Here is a 14,743-nt window from a genome sequence, read left to right on the forward strand (position 1 = left end):
TCGTCAAATTTGCCCAATAATTGAGCATAATACTGCTCTGTGATCGTTCTTCCCTTTCCCAAATTTCAAAAGTATTTCTACTTTCTACGTTACCTACATCAAAAGTTTCCTGATGGCATTGTTTGTACGGATGATAATTATAGCTGTCAATATGACATTACACAATAATATATTTCAAGCAACTTTTATATTATTTTAATATGTGTAATGTGCCTATGCCCAGGTTTGGTGGTTGATACCCGGTATGCAGGTACATAACCTCAAAAACCGTGTTTTTCCACATATAATTAGTAATTACTTGGCAAATCCTCGACTAACTTTTTTTGTAAATTCATTAGAAAATTCTACGATATCGATACTTTGTGTGAAAAATTTAAGAAAAATTGGCCATTTTGAAATATGTTTTTTATCAATTTAAATACGAGCATGGATAGAAGGACTATTGTACCAATTTTGAGCAATTTTCGCCATTTTTCAATGTTACTCCAGTTCATCCTTAACGAAGTAGTGTGCGGCCAATCTAAAAGTTACCTACTAAGCTATACAGGATGTGTCTGAAATACGTGTGTTAATTTTAACCAGTGGAAGAACACGCCAAATCATGGAACTCTTCTCTATAACATTTTTACGAAAAAGCAATACAAATTGAATAAAATTTGGAATAAATTAACCATCAAAGTCTATACCCGCCTATGCGTAAGGGCGAAAATTTTCTGTTGTGATAGAAACAGAGCTTTGTTAAAAAGTTCCATTGTTATAGAAAAAAATAAATAATCAAAATTTAGATTCTCATGGTTACAAAAAATAGAAACTAGTTAATCACACAAAACGACTCATTTGCTAAAAATTGTGGGGCAAAAAATCTTGGAATACTTTTACGAATTTTACAAAATGTTATAGAGAAAAGTTTCATATTTTGGCGAGTTCTTTCACTGGTTAAAATTAACACACGTATTTCAGAAACACCCTGTATATAATGCAAAAATTGAGATTTGGCGTTTTGTTATATTATAAACAGCTTTGGGCCATATCGGAAATGTAATCAAGCGCACAATAATTTCTTATACAATTCCTCATAAGTCATAACAGTTGAAAGGCAAATGAATATTTATTTCAGAACACACCGATTTAATGATAGACGACGGTATTGAAAAGGTGACTGCCTATTTATTGGATGTTCAAAGTAAATACGTCTCTACATGCAAATGTACCGAAGTTTGATAAGTCTGGGATACCAAAAAAGAACGAGAGTTTGCTAAATTTCGTTGGATTATAAGTTATAACACAATAAATAAAAATTATAGTAAATGGAAATTGTAGATTTGCCCAAAATTGAGCTTAAATAAATCATAAGTAGGATCCTGTTTCCATTTTTGAATTATTTGTGTATTTTAAACTTCTTAGTTTAGGTAACACTGTAACAGCTATTTTTTCATTAAATCATTGCAGAACAGATAATTTGGTTAACGTACTTACGTTTACAGGCCTTGCGATGAGTAATTTGTTTAGTGGGGTCTCGGTAGTATCCTTCTCTGCAATAGTGGCAATGCCTCCCCGCGGTATAGTGGCGACATTTAAGACACACACCACCGGAAACTCTTCCAGATAATTTATAAAGTTCCATATTAAATCGACATCGGCGGGCGTGCTGATTGCACTCACAAGCTGAAACAATAATAAAGTCAGACAAATTGAACCCCGCAAGCATAAATTTTCGTTATTGCATGCATCGAAAACATCAAAAAAAGTAAAATGAATGACGACATGTGAATCTGGCAGGACCGTAGGCAAAATCCACTTCTCATTAGAGTCCTGCATTTCGTGGATGTTACCCTCGAGCCTACAGGGAAAACAAGGTATTCTGTTTCTGACATCGCATTGTATTTCAAATTATGCAGACTATGAATACACTAGTTCTCGTATTTACACTTCCAAAATCATCTTATCCAGGCATAAAAATATACATAAGAGATAATTATGTAAACAGTTTATGAACGATTTTTCTTTGAATTATACATGTATATGAAAAAAAAATGGAAAATATAATTATTATTGAATCATAAACTAAGCAGGTATGTACTAGGAAATATCTTATTCATGTATTTATTTCTTAAAAGCTTTAGGGCCAGTTTACAGAAGCGAAATTAAGTTAATCGTAATCAAATGCGAGATTAACTGAACACGTGATCAGAGTGAACCAATCGAAGTTTCGGATTCGTGGGTTAATCGCGCATTAAAATTTAATTCGAATTAAATATTTAATTATCTTTCTATAAACTGGCCCTTAGTGTATCTGTCTAAAATGGACAAAATTATAATCAATATAGCTTTTAAAACACAAAAAGATCGAAATTTGATGTAAATGGATTTAGATTTGGAAATAAAATATTTACTACTTATCAGTAAAGAGCGTTATTTAAAAAAAAATTAAAGGGATAAGGGCCAGTTTCATAATAAACTTAAAGTCGGCTTTATCTTAACGTGACTTTAATGGATTGTTGCAACAATATGTTTCTATGGTAAATGGTGAACTTTAATGTTAAAGTAACTTTAGGCTGATTATGAAATTGAGGGTAAATTTTACTTTTAACTTCATATTGTAAAAAAAATCATTTAATAACAGTTACAAAATGGAAGATAATTTGTTAATTATTATTGAAGCGTATTATGCAGTCAGCAGAATGTATTCAATATCGGTGTTTATCCTAATTATAGGACTAATCAATTTGGCATTAAATTTTACTTAACAAGAACAGTAAATACATAATCCAATTTGACACAAAACAATAGCCGATGTTGACATAGCAATTTTACCGTCAATTTTTACTGGCTAATTTTACACCCGTGCTCATATGAGTGCATACCGCAATTTTTAATATATGGTTTGTATGATTATTTACAAGTGAGGAACAAATAAAATATTCAACAATACACGCAAGGTAACGAGCTTTACTGGCTCCAGAAGGTGACAGGCTCGTCTACGACTCGCCAGTCATATCCTTCTGTCCGCCAGTAAAAACCCTTTTATCATGCTAGTAATGTTAAATATTAGGCTGTCCAGAAAGTTCTGAGCGTTTTTGTGGTATTCTCTTTCACGATATAAAATAAATGTAAAATCAATTGGTAATTTTTGCTAGTTTTTTAAAATATGAAGTACACTTGTCCATAAACAATTTGACGTTTCTCAGTTAAATAATTTTCAATTGATTACATTCTGGTAATTGATTGTCTACATGGAAAAAGAACGAAATTGTAATTTAATGTTATATGAATTTAAATGTGGACATTCAGCGGCAGCAGCCACAAGAAATATATGTAGAATTGAAGGTGCGGGGACGGTAAGTCTACTTGTCGACGATGGCTTGCGAAATTTCTAAATGGGGAAGAAGGTCTTAAAGATAAGAATCGTTCGGGACGAAAGAGCGCATCTTCTATCGTCGTGGAATTGAGCTTTTGGGACAAAGATGGTTGGAAGTCATTGACAATAACGGCGAATATTTAGTTTAATTGTTGTTTAATTTTTTAAGTAATAGGTATTTATTTATTTTTATCTGTTTTTCTAAAAAACGCTCAGAACTTTCTGGATACCCTAATGCTATTGGACGCTAGTGTCATCGTGCTATCATACATTCTAAAACGACCTTTATGCATTAATAACCTCAATTTTGATTGTTATGTCAACTTTGAAAATGTGAATGTCAGATTTACATACAAAACATTCAAGAAGTTTTAAAAGACAGACAAATTGAATAGAAAGAGGTTTTAATTAATAAAAAATAAATTAATAAAAATTAAAAACTTAATATTATGCAAACTATTGATACACTAGTTCTCGTATTTGCACTTATCATCTTATCCAGGTATAAAAATATACATAAGAGATAATTATGTAAACAGTTTATGAACGATTTTTCTTTGAATTATACATGTTTAGCCTTGAGTGCATAGAAAGACATAGATTTCTGAAGTACTTCTGGGGTAATGAGGACCAAGTACCAACTAATGAGTCAAGAGCTCATCCCTGTTACGTCACACCAACCGACACCGTTGTAAATTCCTTACAAGAAGGCCCCACATGTTTTCTATGGGATTAACTGCGACTTGGCCAGTCCAGGACATTTATTTTATTATCTTTAAACCAAGTCGCCACCCTATGAGTAGTATGGACTGAACAGTTGTCGTGTTGAAAAATATAATTTCCATCGGGATAAGTGGCTAACACAGAGGGCAACATGACATTTTCGAGGATCATAATACTGGTCACTGGTCAATCTTTCCTCGACATGCACCATAACACCAGAACTAATTGCAGAAATCCATGCCCAAATATTCACTGAAAATTGCCCGGAACGCTGAACACCTTGAACGTAGCGTTGCTCGTAGCGGGTACCTCGTGGCCTGTAGACCCTCAAACGACCATTGGGGGAGGATTGGAAAACTTCTTAATCATAAAAAATAACTGGATTCCAAAGGCGATCATCATGGGCTAAATGCCCCAGAGCAAAACCAAGTCTCAGTTCTTTATGGAGAGGTGTAAGGATAGGTTTTTGAACAGCGGAATGGTTTCGAAGACCAGCACCTTTAAGACGACGACGAGCAGTCACAACAGATTTTTATCCTACTGACATGCCAAAAATAAACATTTAAATGTCAAATAGTTTCAAACATCAATCATAAGGACAATAAAGCGTGGGTTACATTGACATTTTTGAATTGGCATAAATTTGACATCTAAAATTCCGTGTCCGTAAGGCTATTCTATACAGGGGCCGCAAAATACTGATTTTTTATTGCAAAATTATAGCTTCATAAAGATATTTGAAGCGATTCACGATACACTTAACTAATCCTAATGTGTATCTCTAGGTCGCTCTGGGATTGCTTTTCGGTTAAATTTATCAGCTTTTTAGTAAAAAAATAAAATCCAAATTTTTTTATTGCACAATATATCCACTATTGTAAACAATTTTGGCCTAAACTTGAGGTCAATGGATAGAGGAAGCAAATCTACAGGTCGCCTTGGAAGTGAATTTTTCTTTATTTCAAACCTTTTTTGTATATTTCATTAAAAAAGGAAATAAATTTTATGTATATTTTCAGCAAATAGGCAACACACAATACGGTTAGCAATTTAGAGCTTAGGGATTAAAGGGTACCCTATTAGTAGGGTTGTCGGTGCAGTGTTACAAAGGTATACAATAGACAGCATTGTTCTTATTATATTATGATAATCTACTTATTAAAGTAATATTTGCAATTTTTTTTAAAAACCATGATTTTTGCCAAATGATTCATGGGGACTTGGATCGAGTCGCACATATAAACTCTTATTAATTAATGGCGCTCTTTTAGAAATCCGCCAACATTTTATGATAAATTTTTGTGTCAGGGGTAGGTAGATGACATCTCATTGATCATTGTGAGCACAAGACAAATCAAGTACCCACTTTCAGGAAAAAATATCAAAAACACTTACAAAAATATGAACAGGAAGGTTGTTAGGGACTAGAAGGAGCAGTAATTATTATCAGGTATAATCTTCCATGACTAAGCTATGACATGGTGCCGAATTCTTATAAAATAAAGGGTGTGGTACTTAGACATTTTAATAATGCGGAATTTATGCAGACCCAAATAATTTACCTGCTTCATCACAAGCACATATTTAGAAGTGGGTAGTTGAAAAATTCGACTCTACTTGCATGTTTGCCAATGTATCCCAATTTCCAAGAAGGGCTCAGAATCCAGGCTAGGGGAGGTAATAAGTGAAGTCAAATAAACAAAATTGTTCTACTGATCATTATTGCTTTCATAGTTGCCCTGACGTGAAAGTCTGCGATAAAGTGTTATTTTGAGTTATCCCTGTGATTTAGAATAAAAAATGGGTTTGTGCAGTAAGAAGAGATTGACATGTGGCGCTCGTCGTCAAAATAAGAAGAGTCTTTTCCGGAGTTAGAAACCAATAACGAACAATATTCTCAACAAGGATCGATGGATATTTCTGGTCGCAGAATTGTCAACATCAAGCATCTTTTTGCTGTTCTAAAGCAACTGAAACATCCAGGTTTTGGCTGCAGCTTTTTTGATATAGATACCGTGTCAGAAAAGAGATATGGACTCAGAAGTGTATTTTCTACAAAATGCTCCGTTTGTGGTTTGAAGAGTTCGTTTTCTACAGAAAGCTCTCTGGATGCTGATATAAATAAATCGGCAGTTTCCGGGACAATCGCCATCGGAGCGGGCTTTTCACAATTACGAGAACTTTGTTCTGCGTTAGATGTTCCCAGCTTGACATTCAAAACCTACGCTGCAAAGAAGTATCTATCAAAAGTATTGTGAAAGAAAACGCTTTAGAAGATATGATCGAAGCCGGAAAGGAGGAAGCCGCCATTGCTATCGAATCAGGTGAGATAGATGCAGATGGTATCCCGATGATACCCGTAATAGTGGACGGTGCATGGAGCAAGCGTTCTTATAAATCCAACTACAACGCATCTTCAGGTGTTGCCTGTATAATTGGGGCGAGAACAAAAAAAGTATTATATGCCGATGTAAAAAATAAATATTGTTATTTTTGTGAAAAGCATAAACGCGATGAGCTTATACCTGAACATAACTGTCATAAAAATTGGTATGGCACATCGACTGCAATGGAATCGCAAATTATTTTAGAGGGCTTCAATAAATCTCTTGAAATGCATGGAGTCAAATTTTCAAAAATTATTGGGGATGGGGATAGTAGTGTCTACAAAAAAATTAAAGAAAATAAGCCATATGGACCATCATTTTTCATAGAAAAAATAGAGTGCCGTAATCATTTATTAAGGAATTATTGTGGAAAACTTCATGAACTATCAAGAAGGTCTAAAGTAGACATGAAAATTCGACATTTTTTAAAAAACAACATTTTACGGTTTCGTTCAGCGGTAGTTGGTGCTACAAAATATTGGAAACAACAAAATATTGAAAATTATTTAAAAATTGAAAATTTAAAAACAGATATTTTAAAAGGGCCAAAACATATTATGGGATGTCATGATACTTGTAAAACTAATGATGCATTTCAATATTCGTTTTTAAAGCCAAAACAGTTTCCCCAGTGATTGTGTCGTCATTACTAATCTACAGGGTCTCCCAGAACTGGCGGACCAAAATAACACGATGAAATCATTATCTTTTGGGAATAATAGAAAAATAGTTATTTATTTAACGAGTTCGTGTGTAAATTGGGCTTTTTTTGGTATGAGTGGGCCAGATTAAAACGCGAGTGAAACGAGCGTTTTAAAGGCCCACGAGTGCCAAAAAAGGCCCAATATACACAAGAACGAGTTGAATACAACGTTTTTTTGTTCGACGACCCTCTTAAAGGCTCCAAATCGCTTAAAATCTTTAAAATTAACTTGACGTTTCGTTTTGACAAGTTGTGACATTTATCAAAATCCGTTCACATAGGAGAAAATTCTCAAATTCTGACAGTGTCGAACAAAAAAATATTTTTAAAAATCCATCCTCATTGGATTTTAAAATAAGAACGTTTTTAATTAACCAATCGCGTGTAGATATAAAATACCTTAAAAAATTATATTGGTAACTATCGAAACAAATTTGATTGTTGCAAATACATTATAATTGAATATTATGTCATAATAAATTATTTCTGACAATTCTGACAAGTCATTAAAAACGCGTAATGTTTACCGCTTCAGAATATTTTGATATGCTTGTCTTATATGGACAGTGTGATGAGAGTGATTGGAATCCAAATCAACTCTACTCAAGTCGCTACAGTGAAACAAGCAAACCGTGTGGTCCTCTTCAAATCGGATTCACCGGCTGTGGAACATCAAGGTGACATCGTATCCGCCAGAATTCGAATTCAAGAAACCAAAGGTCAGTCCCATTTTCCAGTCATTTCCTATCAGTAGAATAGTTTCCCAAATTGATTATGGCAGAATTACCAGAGCTATTGAAAAGACGCGCGATATTAAATAGTCCAGTCAATATAAACATTCGACCTTGCAAAAGGTCATGTAATTCTGATTTTTTAATATGTTCTTTGGACCTCAGCCAAGAGTAAAAAACCAAATTTGCAACTTCGAAAGATTTGTGCGCGATGCGTGGTAGCCAAAGAACAGCAAAATTTTAGCACTATTTTCAGTTTTTGCTCAATATCTCTTAAGATATGAGTCTAACAGAAAAAGCTGAAGTTATCTTTTTTAAACTAGATTAAATTCACTTCAGTTTGAGGCGTAATCAAACTTTGTGCGTCCAGCAGTTTCCGAGATACAGCTCTTCAAAAATTGGGTATTTTTTCCAAGAAGTGATTTTTTTTTGTTTATTTCTCTTTTTTTATTAAATATCGTGAAAAATACTCGCCCCATGAGAAAAGTCAAGGGCAATGAACTTGAAGCGTATTTATTTAGCTTTAAACTGAGATCTGATGGGCAGCTGCAGGTCCAATGCTTCTCTAAAAAGTGGCATATAACCGAAAACCTCGAAAAAGGGAATTTGGGAAAAATAAATGAAAACAAGTTTCCAGAGCATCAAACATCACGTATAGGGCCTAAACCGATCAAATAAGTTATTTTAACGTAATTTAGTATGTGTGGTTAACAACTTGAAGAGAGTCTGTGAAGTTGGTGGAGAAATACTGCCCTCAGCTCCAGACTTGTTCTGGTTCTGATTGTATGGAAAATCATCGAACACCCCAAGTATGCTCGTTTGGAACGGGTTCATGGAGCACGTGACAAGTGGTCTTGATTTTTATGGCTCAAAAATTATTTTCCTCTCATTTATCCGCACCCCACCTACTGATTACGATACAGTGTTCATATCACCTTTTGAAGCCAGTGAGAGAAGTAAAGGTCATTTTCAAAAAACCTGCTTCGTTACTTTTGATGAACCACTGTTCTTTAAGACCAGAGATATTGTTGAGGGTCGCCAATATTCTGAGTTAAGCTGCGTGGTTGTGAGGCTTGGAGAGTTCCATCTCCTCATCTCATTCATGGGTTGTATCGGTGCAATAATGGCAGGGAGTTGCTCGAAGGCGCTATTTATGACTATACAGATCACAGGCCGGGACAAGATGTGGAATGGTCATGCCTATTCACGAGCTGTACGAGCACACATTTTGACTAATCTGATATTGGCTGGCATTATTTTGGATGAGGTAGACTTGACTGGGAAGGAAAGAGCCGAAACTGAGAATAAGCTACTTGAGAGTGAGAGGTCTCTCATCTTGTTTGTAAAGGAAAATAGGACTAACCAAAGCCTAAGAGCCAAATTGAAAACTGCATTGCATAATTTGGAAGGTAATCAAAGCTGTGGGACCAATATTTTCACACGTCTACTCCCGTAAAACTATTCATCCAGGCAGAGCGTCAGGGTGATTAAGAACCTTCACCTGTATGCTATCAATAAAATGCTACCTTGTTTTCATTCAGTTGCTCACTATTTCTTCACAAAGAGTGCCCACTTATATTTGCAAGATATGATGGCTCTAGAACAGCGGATGGATCCAACTGAGTTTAAGATAAACATAGAACAAAATTTTACAATCCGCCGATCCGATAAATTTTGGCCCGGCCTATGGTCAGATTTGATTGCTGATGTGGTTTATGAAAAGCTACGGTGGATTGGCACATGTGCGTGGAATCTCCAGCAGTGAGCTAGCACAGTGGACCGTAAAAATGGGGTTCATGATAAACATACTTGTATATGCCAGGACATGTACCCGCCGGAGCTCAAATTAAAGCGCGCCAATGAATGAGAGGAAAATAATTCTTGGTCAATCAAAATCAAGACCACTTGTCACCTGGTCCATGAACCCGTTCCAAATGAGCATACTTGGGGTGTTCGATGATTTTCCATACAATCAGAACCAGAACAAGTCTGGCGCTGAGGGTAATATTTCTCCACCAACTTCACAGATTCTCTTCAAGTTGTTAACCACACATATTAAATTACGTTACAATAACTTATTTGATCGGTTTAGGCCCTATACGTGATGTTTGATGCGCTGAAAACTTGTTTTCATTTATTTTTCCCAAATTCCATCTTTAGAGGTTTTCGGTTATATGCCACTTTTTAGAGAAGCATTGGACCTGCAGCTGCCCGTTAGATCTCAATTTAAAGCTAAATAAATACACTTCAAGTTCATTGCCCATGACTTTTCTCCTGGGGCGAGTATTTTTGACGATATTTAATAAAATAAGAGACGTAAACAAAAAAATTTCACTTCTTGGAAAAAATACCCAATTTTTGAAGAGCTCTATTTCGGAAACTGCTGCATGCACAAAGTTCGCTTGGGCCTCAAACTGTAGCGAATTTAATCTAGTTTAAAAAAGATAACTTCAACTTTTTCTGTGAGACTCATATCCTAGGAGATATGGAGCAAAAACTGAAAATAGTGCAAAAATTTTGCTGTTCTTTGGCTACCACGCAGCGCGCACAAGTCTTTCGAAGTTGCAAATTTTGTGTTTTACTCTTGGCTGAGATCCAAACAACATATTAAAAAATCAGAACTACATGACCTTTTGCAAGGTCGGACCCTTTTTTATGTTTATATTGACTGGACTAAAAGTCAAGTTTAACTCGATTCACAACATTTTTTGAAAACCATAAATCAAATATTGCACACGCAAAACAAATTTCAATTCGGAAAGAAATTTTAAACAAAACCTTCAACGATTTTAATGACATTCAAACGTCCATTGAGTTATTAAAAGATGATGAAGAAACGTATCGAGAGAGTTTTGATTACTATAAAGTTATCGCGGATGAAAGCAATTATTTAGAGTCACATACACTTACATCATCGTCAACATCAGTCAATTCAAGTCAAGGTATTGCTGAAAGTGTAATAGCCAAACTCCCGCCAATAAACCTACCTTCGTTTGAGGGAAATAATATTGTATTCTCAATTTGGTTGTAGGTCGTAAAATTTTATTGCATATTATGAGTGATTAAGGGGCACAATGGTTGGGTTTGATAAGGTTGGGAAGCGGCGCGTGCCGTTTGCCGTACAATGCAAATATACAAAATGTACAATACAACCCTGCTTAAAATATTACCTGCTAGTGGTAAACTAGGATTTATAAACCCCGCAAGATCTTTAAGTTAAAGTACCATAAAATTTTACGACCTACAACCAAATTGAAAACACACTATTGAATGGGTAAATTTCAAAAATACATTTGATTCTATGATTCACGAGCGTAATGACTTAACCAACATACAAAAGTTTCATTATTTAAAATCAAGTGTAAAGGGGGAAGCACAAAAGCTAATTGTTCATTTAGCAATCACCCATGGCAATTACATTACAGCGTATAATCTTTTTTGTAATACCTAGTTGTTAAAGGTGGCTTTCCGGATTGTTTGTCACCATGTAAACAACCTCATAACGGCCGGAGTCCGTTAAGAGTGTCCGTTATGAGTGGGAGCGGCCGTTATGAATGACTAAATAACTATAGCAACGTAGATCTAAACTTTATTTTTCAACTTTTTTACAATTGGTACAATAATTAATGTTTAATGTTATGGGACACACCTTGAATTAATCGAAATCCGTATGCCACTAGCAGATGTAGACGAGATCGAAGATTATGCTTCAGAATTTTAACACCAACACAAGCGCGGTTTTGCAGGGAATAACGATGACCTCACTTGCTCTGCGGCCATCCGGACATCGGGAATATCTTGATCGCGGTTTTTTATTGATTTCAGTCGTTTGTTTTCAACGGAAAGATAAGTGTTGAACAAATCTGACAAACAGCAGCAAATGTAGACAAGATCGAAGATGATGTTTCACAATTTTAAGACTAACACAAGCGCGATTTTGCAGGCAATAACGATACCTCACTTCCGGACATCGGGCATATCTTGATTGCGATTTTTTATTGATTTCATTCATTTATTTTCAACGGAAAGTTAAGCGTTGAACAAATCTGACAAACAACATTGAAACAATTTTTTTTTTCACAAACACACTTCGCACACTTATTAATCATTCGGTTTTTTCGATGGCGTCGAAAAAAATGTATTTCAAAAAGATAATTGTGAACGAATCGTAGAGATATTACAAAAACGATTGTACAATACACGTCCGTTAGAGCCTTTACAGCCTCGCCAGTATTATTCGACTCGCCCTTCGAGCTCGTCTCACAAAATCTCTGGCTCGACAGTAAAGGCTAACGGACTTCTACTGTAAAATACTATTAAAATCACGGTTTGAGAACAAACGGATTATCGTCCAACAGCACGTCAATACAATAATAAATCTACCGCAGGTAACAAAGGGATCGCCAGCGTCCCTAAGACAACTGGGCTTTCGACCAATTTAAGTATATTGAAAAATTTAAATATTCCAGTACAAAGTTGGGATATCATTCTTATTCAGTTAACGTTGTCAAAATTTGATTATCAATCCCGCAGAGAATGGGAAACATCTTGCAAAACAACAAACATTCCGACACTGAAAGAATTTAATGATATACTAACAAATCATTGTCTCACGTTAGAAGCTTTGAGCGATTCGCATAAGGGAAAATCATCAACAATTGAAAAACCCAAACAATCGCAAAAATCCTTTGTTAGCGTCAAAAATGAAACTACCACAAAAAAATGCTTATATTGTAACAAGTCAAATCATTACTTGTATCAATGCAAGGAGTTTCTCAGCTTAGCGGTATCAAACAGAATTGATGAAATAAACAAACGAAAACTTTGTAAAAATTGCTTAAGAACAAATCATGATTCAGACAGCTGCAAGGGTGGTTGTTGCCGAGTGTGTGGCAGTAATACACACAATACATTGTTACACAAGGACACATCGGAGCAATTGGATGAAATTAACAATGATGTAAATGTACCAAATTCGAGCACTACCTTGCCAATCAATGTCATTTTGTCAACGGTACTGGTACAGGTGCAAGATAAAGCAGGAAATTTCACCCAATTACGAGCTCTTCTAGACAGTGGCTCACAGTCAAATTTCATCACTGAGTCAGCTTTGAAAATGTTAAATTTGCCATCTTACAATACGAACATCACGTTATCTGGGGTAAACAACAGTCACAGCAAGGTAAACAAAAGTACCACGCTAATTTTCAAATCGAATTTCAATAAATTCCAAGCTTCAGTAAAATGTTTAGTGTTGCCAAAAATCACTCAAAACATCCCAGCGAGTCCGACACTTTCGAAATCCCTAGTAATATAAAATTGGCAAACCCGACGTTCAATAAATCCGGTCCGATCGATCTTCTTCTCGGAAACGAGCTGTTCAGGGAAGGTACTGTGCGTCGGCAAGGTGCAATTAGGTCCCGCCAAACGGTTGACAGCTCAAAATACCCAGCTGGGGTGGATTTTGGGCGGTTGTTGGGACACTAACAAAGAAAACACAAAGACGATCTGCACTTTCTCCAGCAAGAACTTGGAAAAACAGATGGTCAAGTTTTGGCAAATTGAGGAAATAGACCATAAACCAATTCTGTCCAGAGAACATGAAAGGTGCGAGAAACAATTCCTAGAATGTCACAAACGCCTTGCTAACGGTAAATTACAGGTACCATTGATGTTCAAAAGTGAAAGTCCGAATATTGGTCTCTCATTTGACCAAGCATTAAAGAGATTTCAATCACAAACGGATAGCGACCGTTGGTATCATGTCAAAGGTGAAGAAAATCTAGCCGATATAATATCGCGGGGCTTATTACCTAGTCAATTACGTAATTCAAAAATTATGGGTTCATGGTCCAAGTTGGTTATATTCACACCCTGATACATGGCGCTGCAATCATATATCTAACTACAAGCGGTCAGAAAATATACCAGAAGTCAAAACAAATGCTTTCGTAACGCAATGTGAATTGAACCTAGAGATTTTGAGACGTTTTTCAACATTTCCTAAATTACAACGCGTGACCTGTGTTTTTTAAAACTGAACATAGGGAATAAGTACGGGCTATGTTCAATGTTAAAAAAATGTCCCGGTATATCTTACAAATATGCTCCAAGTGTATAAACTGTACGTATCTATGTAAATTACTACATCTATATTTCCTAATAATAAACACTTCTTTGTACGTTAATCTTTGAGGATACCCCATATAATTTTTGTTAAGTACACCACTTTCAAAGAAATTAGGAATTAAATTTTTTTATTGAAAACAACTAATTACCTACAAGCTTGGCCCATGGGATTAAATTGACCGTTTACTTGACATTACTCGACGCAGGTTGGCCCAACTGGCCGACTCCGAAAGTGGCGCCGTGGAGATCACAGGCACTAAAGCTTCGCCCAGGCAGATGTACAGTGAAATATGTCAATCATCAAGACGGCGGTGGTAAAGACTGAGCGAATAGCAGGTAACAGATTATCTCCACAGGAAATAAGTGAGTCAACCAATACAATATTAAAACTGGTCCAATTGGAATCATTTCACCAAGAATTGTCTCTTTTAAAGAATAACAATTTAGTTTCTAACAAGACTAAAATCAAATCTCTTAATCCCTTTATCGACCATACAGACGGATTGATCAAGGTGGGCGTTCAATAAGTGCATATAAAAAATTTCCTATTTTGCTTCCAAAGGGACATTTTGTCATTACATTAATTATCAGACATGCTCACGAATGTCAATTACATGCAGGTCATCAAGGCACATTAGCCTATAGGTATAAGACAAAAATATTGGCCAATTGCGGGACGTGATGCTGTACGACAAGTCATACATCGATGTAT

General features: G+C 35.5%; 1 protein-coding gene across 1 annotated transcript in view; it reads right to left on the minus strand.

The window, feature by feature from the left end:
* The window catches only part of LOC138141582 (netrin-1-like), a 227,892-nt gene that overhangs the window by 116,659 nt on the left and 96,490 nt on the right, over nt 1–14,743 (minus strand). Inside the window, exon 2 of the mRNA XM_069062318.1 lies at nt 1,477–1,665. Coding sequence (XP_068918419.1) covers nt 1,477–1,665 — 189 coding nt within the window. The remainder of the gene's footprint in view (nt 1–1,476; nt 1,666–14,743) is intronic.

Source organism: Tenebrio molitor, chromosome 1 (genome assembly GCF_963966145.1).
Source record: "Tenebrio molitor chromosome 1, icTenMoli1.1, whole genome shotgun sequence".
NCBI lineage: Eukaryota > Metazoa > Arthropoda > Insecta > Coleoptera > Tenebrionidae > Tenebrio > Tenebrio molitor.